The sequence below is a fragment of the Acanthaster planci genome, linkage group LG02 (genome assembly GCF_054643075.1).
Source record: "Acanthaster planci isolate LZ-2023a linkage group LG02, COTS_SCS, whole genome shotgun sequence".
In the NCBI taxonomy this organism is placed as follows: domain Eukaryota; kingdom Metazoa; phylum Echinodermata; class Asteroidea; order Valvatida; family Acanthasteridae; genus Acanthaster; species Acanthaster planci.
Genome location: NC_141778.1, coordinates 28,873,922 through 28,886,639, shown reverse-complemented (window position 1 = coordinate 28,886,639; position 12,718 = coordinate 28,873,922). Strand labels below are relative to the sequence as shown.

At 41.0% G+C, this 12,718-nt stretch overlaps 1 protein-coding gene across 6 annotated transcripts in view; it reads right to left on the bottom strand.

The window, feature by feature from the left end:
* Positions 1–12,718, bottom strand: part of LOC110977162 (H(+)/Cl(-) exchange transporter 4-like) — a 35,837-nt gene that overhangs the window by 22,292 nt on the left and 827 nt on the right. For 2 of the 6 annotated variants that reach the window (XM_022231033.2, XM_022231035.2), the window contains exons 2-4: positions 7,279–7,419; positions 4,456–4,664; positions 1,587–1,784 (exon numbers count right to left, since the gene is read on the bottom strand). In XM_022231033.2, coding sequence (XP_022086725.2) covers positions 1,587–1,784; positions 4,456–4,664; positions 7,279–7,349 — 478 coding nt within the window. In that variant the 5' untranslated portion in view covers positions 7,350–7,419. Of the gene's footprint in view, positions 1–1,586; positions 1,785–4,455; positions 4,665–5,690; positions 6,291–7,278; positions 7,420–7,550; positions 7,572–12,718 lie in introns of those variants that run through there. The other 4 variants (XM_022231037.2, XM_022231036.2, XM_087132830.1 and 1 more) reach the window with 3 other exon arrangements.

Sequence of the window (12,718 nt, the reverse complement as noted above, 5' to 3'; positions counted from 1 at the left end):
TTTCCAGAAAGGGCACAACCTACATTGTGTGGACTTCCATCTTTCAAGGGTCAAACCAAGGTAAGGTTGGCACACAGGACTTCTTCACATCTGAGTAGAGTAACAGCAATGGTACAGGGAGTGTCAGCCCAGTATCTGTCTTTTTTGCTTGTGAGTCAGGTTCTTGAGTATACAGCCCAAGAGTAACAGCAATGGTACAGGGAGTGTCGGCCCAGTATCTGTCTTTTTTGCTTTTGAGTCAGGTTCTTGAGTATACAGCCCAAGAGTAACAGCAATGGTACAGGGAGTGTCGGCCCAGTATCTGTCTTTTTTGCTTGTGAGTCAGGTTCTTGAGTATACAGCCCAAGAGTAACAGCAATGGTACAGGGAGTGTCGGCCCAGTATCTGTCTTTTTTGCTTGTGAGTCAGGTTCTTGAGTATACAGCCCAAGAGTAACAGCAATGGTACAGGGAGTGTCGGCCCAGTATCTGTCTTTTTTGCTTGTGAGTCAGGTTCTTGAGTATACAGCCCAAGAGTAACAGCAATGGTACAGGGAGTGTCGGCCCAGTATCTGTCTTTTTTGCTTGTGAGTCAGGTTCTTGAGTATACAGCCCAAGAGTAACAGCAATGGTACAGGGAGTGTCGGCCCAGTATCTGTCTTTTTTGCTTGTGAGTCAGGTTCTTGAGTATACAGCCCAAGAGTAACAGCAATTGTACAGGGAGTGTCGGCCCAGTATCTGTCTTTTTTGCTTGTGAGTCAGGTTCTTGAGTATACAGCCCAAGAGTAACAGCAATGGTACAGGGAGTGTCGGCCCAGTATCTGTCTTTTTTGCTTGTGAGTCAGGTTCTTGAGTATACAGCCCAAGAGTAACAGCAATGGTACAGGGAGTGTCGGCCCAGTATCTGTCTTTTTTGCTTGTGAGTCAGGTTCTTGAGTATACAGCCCAAGAGTAACAGCAATGGTACAGGGAGTGTCGGCCCAGTATCTGTCTTTTTTGCTTGTGAGTCAGGTTCTTGAGTATACAGCCCAAGAGTAACAGCAATGGTACAGGGAGTGTCGGCCCAGTATCTGTCTTTTTTGCTTGTGAGTCAGGTTCTTGAGTATACAGCCCAAGAGTAACAGCAATGGTACAGGGAGTGTCGGCCCAGTATCTCTCTTTTTTGCTTGTGAGTCAGGTTCTTGAGTATACAGCCCAAGGGGGTTCTCCCAGTACTGTACTCGGTCTTCATCTCGGGTTTTGCCTGATTTTATAACCTTCACTGGTTGGTGGCCCTCACATTAGGGTTTGGACTGTAAAGTAGGGACAAGTCTATGAAGTCACCATGTGATGTGATGTCCAACAGTGAGGGGACATGCCTATTTGTGGCTCGATCATGTGGTCATTTTGGTCTAGTGAAACACAGTATTCTGGACAGAGGGGGCAATGCACTTTTTTGGGATTTAAACACCTGTAAACCTATACCTTCAGGGATTGATTTTAAAGATGAAGAGATGGAGCCTGAAACAGAGATAAAGGCAAGTAAGGGAAAAACTCCCACATGCTGGTCTAAATTTTACTGGATATCTGAATGAGCCCCCAAAGAGTTCAACAAAAGGTGAGATATACCTGCAAAGATGCCCACCAGCAGCACCACCACCCAGGCCGAGACCGCATAGAAGGCAGCCCTGACACGCCCCCACGCCGATGCGTTGCCGCGCCGCGTGACGGCCTTGTGTTCCTTGCGATATCGCTGCATGTCCCGTGCCCAATCGATGGTGTGGAAATCCTCATACTGATCCAGACCAGTGCTTCCTTCATACAAATCTAGTAAACAAAAGAGGCCTCCCTTTTTTTACAAAGCAAAAATTGTGATCTTTCAATCCACCCGTTTTACCACAGGTTATACAGTTAGATATTAGATTAATGTTCATGTAACTCCTCTGGCAGAAACACTTTGAAACCATCCTGAGCACAGCCATTTCAACTTCGGGTTTACAGACTTGAAATTAAATGGAATAAATTTCAAATACTGTACCGAATGAGGCACGAGTAAAATACAACAATGCACAGGATTTACACATTTGAAATAGCAATAACTTTTCTTACAAATCTATGGAATATGTACATGTAAATTGTTTCCACAGACTTGTCTGCTATGGTTAGCTTAGATTATTTATGTATGGGCCATAAAACGGGGTCAAGAAATCTATTCTTTTCCCGATGGCAAAAGAATCGAAACGTGAACGTACATGTATACCCAAAACAGGCCTTGTCTTTTTTATACACAATTTAATTTTTCATTCAAGCAATAATACCTAAATCCCACAGATGACTATCTATAAATTTACCCATACAAGACAATCTGGAATTCTATTTAAGAAAAGTATTTATTTTTGTTGTGTTGCAAGGTGAATGTCCATTGAAAACTGCTCATTGTACACTCGAGGTCATTCAAGAACATCAATACGAATGCCCAAGGTTGACCCCAATAGGGCAGCCGTAGGCTAACCCACATGCACTGAACAGGCAGATGCTTTGTCTTTGAATGACCCTGCCATTTGGAAATTTATAGCAAACTGACTCATGTTACTGTAGTGTCTTGAAATACCAAGGAGAGGCTGATTTGAAATATTGTGAAATTATACAGAGTACAACTGCCAATCCTCAGATTACCACACAAACTGCAGACATACGGTAATTGAACTCTGCAGAAGACAACCTCACAGTGCTTTGAAAAGTGAGCGTTGACTTTGCTGGCAAAGAGCTTACATTGTAAGTACATCTTGAACGGATGTGTATAACACACCATGACAATTTCTGTATGCAATATTGAGTGGTATTTATACTGGTTCCCACACAGAGTCTCAACTAGCCAATGGAGGCTAGGGAGTGTTGCATAATTCAGAACAGCTGGAAAGTTCCCATTGGAACGCTGTGTTCTCATTCCTGAACGGTTGGTCGTTCTGTTGGGAACAGTGGCATTCCACATGGAATGCTATGTTCCTGTGTGAGAACAGTCTGACAGGAACACGCATTCCCATCAGAATGTCCTCATTCAGGTAGCTTCACATCACCCATGTACAACTCTTCAGCCCAATGTCCCAAAACAGAGCCTGCCATGATGAACGACCATAGGTAAACTACATGTACTTTGCTTTTATGATAGGCGTAATTTTGAATAAGAATTGGAAGTAAACTGAAGATGGAAATGTGCTGTGGCAAAATTTGTTAATCTGATGATGGAAATTTGCTTTTCATTGAGATACAAAAGTGAAAGCACTACATGTACGTGCTGACTGCATACAGAGTATATGTTGGTGTGTGTGTGTCACTACGCTATAGGCTGCAACACCAACGTGGAGATTACATGTACATGTAATTGCATTAGTCATGTCATTCAAGCTTTCTTGTGATTTTAAGACCTAACCCCGCACCCCTTCAATTACCGTTTAGGTTTCCAAATTGTTTCTGATATGATGGAATATCGGTACTTATAACTAGAAACATTGTGATGATAAAGCCCTCTACCACACAAGCCTGACGATGAATAAAACACTCGCGAGTACAGACGTAGTTACAGACGTCCAGAAATACTCAAAATTCACTGCATGGTAAGCTTTGTCGTGGTGAATATGGAAAAGAAATCACAAAATGCTTCACTCTAGCTGCCGTGCTTCGGACACAGAAATCTTTCTTCCTGATTGTGAATTTCTAACAGCGGGACCGTCCACTGAGAGCATGCGCTGCCTGGCATGGTCAATGCACAAAGTGGAACGTGCCAGCGATGCAGGCACGTTCTGATGGAACACCAGCGTTCTGATGGAACACCAGCGTTCCGGTGGGAACAGTCTAACGGAATGGGAACATTCCCGATTTTTAAGACACTCCCTTAAGCACACATGGAGTCCTCATGCATTCATGTATCACAGCTGAATGTAGAAATATTGCTCCAACACTTTGTCTTTGAGTGTGAAAAAAAGGCAACAATGCAGTAAGAAATTTCGCATGGGGAACAATTTGCTGGGGAACAGTGGCATGCGAGACTTTTTGCTCAGCAGTATAGCTCTCAAGCCAAGCAGGCCTTAGCCGCCAGTTCAGACCAACAGGGGTATCACACTTCAGTAACCAGGTATGCAGCTGGCTTCGTATGGATTGGGTTGGAAGGGATTAGCACACTGGCCCTGGTGCATGAATACAGGCGAGTCACAATAGTGCACCACCAAGAGTTTGCAACACATTGGCCAATCGTAACACGCAAAAGTTGTCGACCCTTTCCAAACGGGCATTGGGTCCACAAATTTTGCGCATTGTGATTGGCCAACGTGTTGCAAACTCTTGGTGGCCCACTATTGTGAAACGGCTGTATCATCTGTGATATAACGCTTTATATTTTCAGTTGCAAGTACCACTGCACCTGGCATGAGTTTACTATGACCGACTGGTAATTGAAACTTTAAGGCAAGAAACGTTTGTAATTGAGGAAAGCTGTCGTTACCAGATCCATTTTCCAACCCGTTCATGCTGCGCCTACTGCGTGTAGATACCCCAATGAGGAATGATGATGACACATCGGTGTCTGTGCTGATGTCCAACAGGTCGTCATCATCGGTGACGGACGTTCCCCCATCGCCATAGCTCCGCCTTCTGCTACCATCGCTGATCAACTTGTCCCGTTCCATGGTGCGAGTGTGCAGCTCAAACCAGCTGTGTGCAGTGAACCAAGTAGCATTAGAATGTGTACAATGAAAAGATCAAACCAATCACAAATAAATCATGCACATTACACCCGGACAATTCTGCTTCAGAGCTGAATAGACCAAGTTCCAATCACAGTCTAGGAATACACGCAATTCACACTACACTGCCCCCTCCACAAAAAAGTTTTGCCATAACGAGGAATTTGTCAAATTTACAGTTGACAAAAATCTGGCTGGCTTTCTGTGATTTGCATTTGAGTGAATATCAGACTATATATGACTTCAGGAAATGTTTGATGCCTGTGGATTGGGGCATACTGTGCCTCACCAAAACATCTGGATAATTCAACACTGATACATGTAACACAAATCTTCCACCAAAGACAGGCAAATATCAGGAAAAACTCAAGTTCCCAGCGTGTAGTGCAACCTGCAAAAAGACTTTGTCAACAGTATCCCACAATGCACTAAAATCTGGCCTCTCTGTAGTAACCTCTTGGTGGCGTACTGTATAGTGAATCACCTGCATTGTTACTTCAGTTAACTTTTCGGGGAATTCTGGTTTTGCAGTAAATGACTCCAGCTAGATTTCAGACAGAATCGGACAATTTTGAATTGTTGAAGATGGGCCTACTTAAACATGCAGAGGTGTGAGTGGCCACTTAAACTTGAAAGTTGAAAACAGCTCGCAAAAAGCTGAAATGTTCCCATACTTTTGTACAGACCAGGTGTGCAAAAAAGTTGAAATTCAGGGTCAACATCTAAAACAAAAAGGGGAAATCAGGTACATTGTAAAACGCTGAATTCTCACACTCCGGAACATGATTAGAAAGACCTGCCTTTCGAGATTTTCTTACACATAGTTTTCTTATGTGATGTTGTCAACTACCTGAACATAGTCATACTCACCATACAGCACAAAGCTCATGTTGTGAACAGTTTTTATCAAGTTAATAGCATGTATATTTTAGAGACATCAAAATTGGGAACTCCCAGAAAAGTTATGAAATGCACAATATACATGTACATCTACCTGTAGCTGAATCAACATCATGGACACACAGTATCTCCAACTGCAAAATCATACATGTACATGACTATAGAACACCGCACCAACAGCATGAAGTCCAATCAATATGTATACAGTACATGTACATGAATATACAACAGCTGCACAATGGCGCAGGGACTGTTACAGAATTGTCCACTGCTGTAATTTCATTTCCTCCTTTGGCACGTGATCCACTCAAGTTTCATTAGTGTCTGCGAATCTGTTAAGATCTATGTGACAAATCAAAAATGAAAGCACGGATAACCAGCAACCTCAATGAGAGCCTTTATGTACACATGTAACATGAATGTGCAATACAACGCAAGGGACTTTAATACATGTACATACATGTACATGCGTGTAAGTTATATTGCCTTGTGGATGTGACAATTTTTACCATGGTATTGGTTTCAGAATTGTGTTTACTCTTGGAAAACCAATCAGCACTGTACTTCTGCAAAGGTATCCCACAATGACAAGCTTAAACAAGTTTGATCAGAGAGGAAAATGTAGAAACGAAACCGGACTGACAAACTCTCAGACACGCAGTTTATGAAAGGATCAATGCAATATGGTTCTGTCAGACATGCTTTTTGCACAACTTCAAACTCCAAAAACCCATTTTGATTAATACTGAGAAGTCCACCGTTTGATTATTCAAAATTGTCCACGCTAAGGGAGGTGCTGTTGTTGTGATGTCATTCAGAGAAGCCACTGCTCACTTTGGACGTTTCATGTTGAAATTGTGAAACCAAATTTTGCTCACTGAAAACCTTTATGAAAAAAAAATATGGCCCCTTGTTAACAAACATGACAACGAATCACCAAAGATGAGGATAATTGGGGCAACCCCTGATTCAAGCAGTTTCTTGTGCACAAATCAACGCAACAGTGAGGTGTTCTGCCTGGAATGACATCAAAGTTTTGCTAGCAAATACAGAACTTTGCCTCAACATACAAACAAAAATACCAAATTAACCGTAAACATTGTAAAGCAAAAATTGAAAACAACGTTAACTGGGGCATGCAGACATTCAAGGGTCGAAGTACAAACAAAATTGCGCTGTATTTGATAACCGTTTAACTCAGAATACTTGTGATACTCATGCAAACATGTGCAGCTGTAATTTTCGCAACTAAACACAAGGCATTACATCGTTAATAACTCATTCTACTTGTTATTGTTGGGAAAAGTTAAAATTGGAGCAAATTTAATGGCCCAATTGTGACTACCCATGGACAAAAGTTGTCATCCAGCCAAGTCATGAGTCAAATTATTTCAAAACACAAGTCTGACAACTTTCAAAACGGACGAAAAATGACAAAATAGTACCTGTCATTCATTTCTGTTTTGGACTTCAGACGGAATGACTTATGACTATTTATGGCTGACTCAATTACAAATGTACCACTGCTATCGGTTTTGTTGGGTAGGGTAGTTAATACATAAGATGGCTTGAACAGCCTGACAAATCAAGCTTTCAAATTTGCTCCACTGGCAAAAGAAAAAGAACCCAAAGACAACAACACAACACTAACTACAAGTTAGCAATCAGAGCAAAGAACTTACACTGACGGCTTGCCCGCCCCATCCTGATCTTTATCAGGACTGTCACAGGAGTTAAGCCTCGTGTAGTTCATGGCTCAACAGCCAGTGTTAGCAAGCCCTGCACACTGCATGCAATGTTTCCGTGTGCCTGTTTCTACACAGCTGCCGAGTAAGTGCAAAAGAAAAGGCTAGGGTTAGTCAGTCCTCTGCCAAAGAGTTGATTACAGAAAAAAAGAAAGATGATCACGAAGAATTTTCTAATGAGATGATCAGTGAATTTATGATTGTGGTACCTGTTTGTTTGACGGCTTTATCTCGATTTCTTGTTAAACACAGATCTCCTGTACTAATTCCTATCATTTCAACATCAATGGAAGAAGTACAAACTCAACACTGTTTCCAAATAAGAGAGCAGCATTGGCCCTCATTCATGCTTAATTTACATGTACACATAATTCTGAATGGCCAGGTACCCTGTGGACACTAGACAAATACTTGCATACAGCTTCAGGATTCACATTGTTGTGCATGCAAACCCCAACACTGCAAATTTCCCACACCAGTTTCCCTTAGGCCCTATTCATAGTGCTCCTTACCACTGTCCAAAACACATTTCACATTTCATATTGGTGTGTTACATGTACATATACAAGTGATTGAAAATTGAGATGTACAACAAACTCAAAATCTTTCATGTATTGAATGCGTCTTTTATGGTACGCCAATACTTTGTGAGCCCTCAAATTTTCCAGGATAATCCCGCCCATGTCATTATGGATGGACAGAAATGTTCAAATGACTTGCAATACAGGTATATTTTCATGACTGATTCTAAAATCTATCAATGAGATGTATATACAGTATGTGCATGTACACGTACATATGCACATGTACATGCACATGTATCTCTAAAAATGCAGAAACATGAAGCATAATGAAACGAACTGACCCAGGTCATGCAGTCATGGCACGGTGAAACTAACCACGCTTGAGGATCCATGAAATGTTCCATTTTTCCTCCTTTCGGTCGCAGGGAAATCAAATACTGAATGATTCCCTCGCAAGGCTAGTTTTACCATACCAAAACAAATCTGCAGGTCAGGCCAAGTGAAAAGAAGGAATAGGAGGCAGCAGCCATTTCAAAACAAAAATTCTATACAATGGCAGATGCATCTCTGGTGGTCATTGGCATCAAGATGCACCAGGATGCGTGCATCTTGGAAAATATGGAGAAAAACAAACGAAATTGAAACGGGAAAAGAAACTGAGCAGAAATTAAAATGAAAGGAAGAAAGGGTACAAACCACCAATGAGTGAAAACATCATCAAACACTGAAAACATAACAACAAATCTCACTCAAAACAGACTTCAAGAAACTTAAAGACCAACTCCAAGGATGTAAACCTTTCTCATATTGAATCTTATTCAGAAGAGCCAAGTCTAATAAAAGTGGCAGATTTCAATACATGTATCTCCCTTGTTATACACGTTTTGTACCCATTTTTCCTGCAAGTCCAGTCCGGTATTGTAAAAATGGACGTGTCGTCACGACTCATTCATGTCATTTGCATCTAATGAATATTGATTTTTAAGATGCATTACCGTGAAGAGGAAATACATGTACCACAGTGAGTGCACTTTAGGCATGCATGGCACGTGTAGCCACAGACAACAGCACGAACTTGAAGAGTGCTCTCATTCTTCGAAAACTTGAAGAATTTCAATCCCAGTTATTTCGCAGGATTTATACATTCACCAATGAGGCACAATTTTAGCATTACGGTTAATCATGAAGAAAGAAGCACAAACTCTCTACGGAAAAGAGATTATGCGACACAGTAGAAGCGGCACACAAATCTATCCTCAGTATGCGGTGCACGCACACGTAGCCATGGATACCAGTTTCAATGTTTTCTCAAGTATTACATCATACAAATTTTGTTTCTCAACAGTGCCGCCAGCAGTCAAATTGTGGAAATTTGTTCACAAAACTCTAATGCACCATTCAAAAGTTTCAGCAAAATTCCAAAAAATACAGATGCAATACAGACATGATTTGGTAATGAACATATAATTTATTACACACTAGACACAATTATAGTTTATTTTCAAAACTTTTTAAAGCGTTGGAGTTGGTCTTTAAAGGCTCTCCCATGCCTTCCAGCTTCTTGCAGTAAATTTCACACAACATTGTAACTGGTGTTTTTTGTGATTCAGGACGTACAGGATTGAGACACGATTATCTCTCTCAAATTCAACAAGTCAAGGCACAACGCAAGACGTCACATCACGGGTCATGGATGTACAACCTACAAATACACGACATGGACTATTGCATTGTACATTATGTGAGCCAGTACAAATACTCAAACACATGGCAGGGCCTAGCCTACCTGTCAGTACCAGGTGGTGAAGAAATGCATTAGTAGTGTGTAAATGTTGGGCACAATCAGTCGATTTGCACAATCACTCAATATTTGCATATCTGTACATGACTGCACAAACGTCTACAGTCAGAGGGTGGGGCTATCATATGCAGGTAGTGCTGTCATGGCGCCAGTTGGTGTTAGATTTTGAAATGTGGACAGAGAATACGGGCGATTCGCAATAGTGCGCCACCAAGAGTTTGCAATGTGTTGGCCAATCATAACGCGCAAAATTTGTCGACCCTTTCCAAACGCACACTGGGTCGACAAATTTTGCACATTGTGATTGGCCAACGCGTTGCAAACTCTTGGTGGCGCACTGTTGTGAAACGGCTGTATTGGCTAAGACAACAAATTGGAAAAAAAAAAGTTAGAAACACAATCACGCGAAGCTAAAACTTTTCACAACCAGCACCATGATCAGTGTCCTCTGCTGACACGACTGATCTGTTAATTCATGGAGGTCAATCAAACTGCATGATCTGATGATTTTATTAATAATTCCACCATTAGCCAATAACCTTTTGTGTGTAATTTGTAGTTGTCATTGAGGCAGATTATTTTCAGAAAGGAAAGTCGGACATAGAAGATCGACTGATCGTGCCCAATATGATAAACATGGTACCCCTACATGTGTATCATGAGTAACCTTAATTCGTGCATACACATTTTCGCGCATCCAACTTTCTTGCTGTGAAACTCTTGAATGAAATCATGCACAGACGTCAACTAACTGTCGATCAATCGTCACTTCAGAGTTCTCTGTCTGCAGCTATGTGCGAATTAAAAGCTTTTCCAGTGAGAGTTCGGGAAAAATGTCTGCGGAGCATAGTTTTTACTTTACAGACTAAATACAAAAATTAACTAGTTGAAATTGTCTAGAAAATGGATAAATGGTCGCTGTTCGCTCACGATCAGTGCTGGACGTCCAACAAGGGCACTGATGACAACTTTGGTCAACTTTCACCAACTACTGAGGGCACTATGAAAAATTTGGAGCCTGAAAAAGCACTTCGCACCTTATTTTTTGAGATTTCCGTTGCCGATGATGGGCGTGGATTTGGCGGCAACTTTTTCAAAAAATAAACCTAGACAGAGAAGTGTTTTCATAATATCCAGATCAATTACCCACAGTAATGCTTATATGATTTATTTGTAAGAATTAAAATTTATGCCTCACTGTAACTTAAAATGAAATTGACAAACAGTAAAATCTAGTAGAACGAAAAAGAGACATTGATAAAAAAATCAAGCTTTGGCAAATAAAAGGGCTTTTTTCTGTCAAACTGCATCACTACATCCAAGCAATTAATGCAAAAAATAATTCCTCATTCAAGAGACATTAACTGGCAGATTTTTCAGAGGTAGGGCATTACCGATAACCCCTAAAATGACGTTCACAACGTACATGCGCGAATTTTGGTGACGTACGTTTTACAGAAACAGGTCAACTCGTACCTCGGACAACTCGTACATCATCTCAACATAACTATACCAAGTCATACCTCAGACAACTCGTACCTTCACAGTAATCAGAGCTTGCTCAGAGCTTTATTATTATTGCAATCAACTTGAACGATACTTTGGTTTCTTAGTCGTGAGTTTGTCACCTGATTTGACATTTGGGCTACTCTACCTTCCCAACACGCTGCTGGGGTGACATTAAGGCATTAATGTGAGATGCGTCAATGTCAGGCGTGTGCTCAGGCAACTGGCACTGGTCAGCGTGGCCGGCCGTGATTGAATGCAATTTTCACCGGAATCTTCACCGTTGCTTAAACGATAGTGAGCCTAAGTTTTCAAAATTTTGTATCAATATTGTAAAATATTTGGATCTGACCTTGCATATCACTTATTGCCATCGATCCATTTAGAGCAGCTTGATTTATTCTTATATGATTTATTTTTTGCTGTCCACTGTAATGAAGTGATGTCATTAATTCAAATTTATACAGTAATGTCAGTTGTAACTTGTCAAAAAAAAAAGAATTAAAAAAAAGAGGCAACCATCCCCCCAAAAACGAGTCCAAAAACATTTCCAAAAGAAACAAAGACATGACAAGTTTTATTAAGTACACCCCCAAAAATAAGTTACTAGGCAAAGCCATCATTCCCCTACAAAATGAAAAATCCAATAACATTTTCCCAAAGCCACAATAATAAACTGAAGTTTCTCCCCCCCAAAAAAAGAATGTTAATAAGGAAGGCAACCACCCTTCCCCCTCCCCCAAAAGGGTAATGAGTATCACGATAAATGAATAAATCGGTTCGCTATTCCAGTTTACACTTGTAAGTTATTTCATAATTAATTGGATTATTGGATATGTTCATCAGCGGATTTCGAATTTAATGTTGTGAATAATTATCTACAAACAAAACTTTTGAAGATGATTTCAACGATCAGTGCCAGCTACCGCAGTAATTCCTGTTCACAGATTCCAGAAACTTCAATGTTGATATTGAGTCAATCAAAACCTATAGATAATGAAAAAACGGAGACAAAGAACAGCTTATGCTTGTATCTTTAAGATACAACCCAAAACTCCAAGATTGGAAGACACTATTTAAGGTCTCCCGCACCAGCGGCTGCGTACTACGTACGAATGGTGCACCTTGCGTATGCCGCATCAGAGTCAAGGCCTCTCAACAGTTGAGTCAAGTTGATTAACGGTCAGATTGTTCAACATCCATCACGTAAACCGACGGCACTAACGCCTGCGGCAGGCACTATGCAGAAAATCATGCTTGCACTCAGTATTTATAAAGATCTTTCCTTGATATACACGTACATTGTCAAATCTGATCCTTAACCAAGCTGAAAAGGAAAAGCAAGAAAGTTACAACTGAATTGCCAACATGAAGGTACGAGTGGTCTTCACTCGAGGTATACTACGAGTTATCCAAGGTACATGTAGCCCATGGTCAGATGGTGCAAGTTGTCCAAGGTAGGAGTCATCCAATGAAGGAGACATCCAAGGTACGGATCGACTCAAAAACAATTTTACTGCAGCCATGACAGTCGATCCCACTTGTT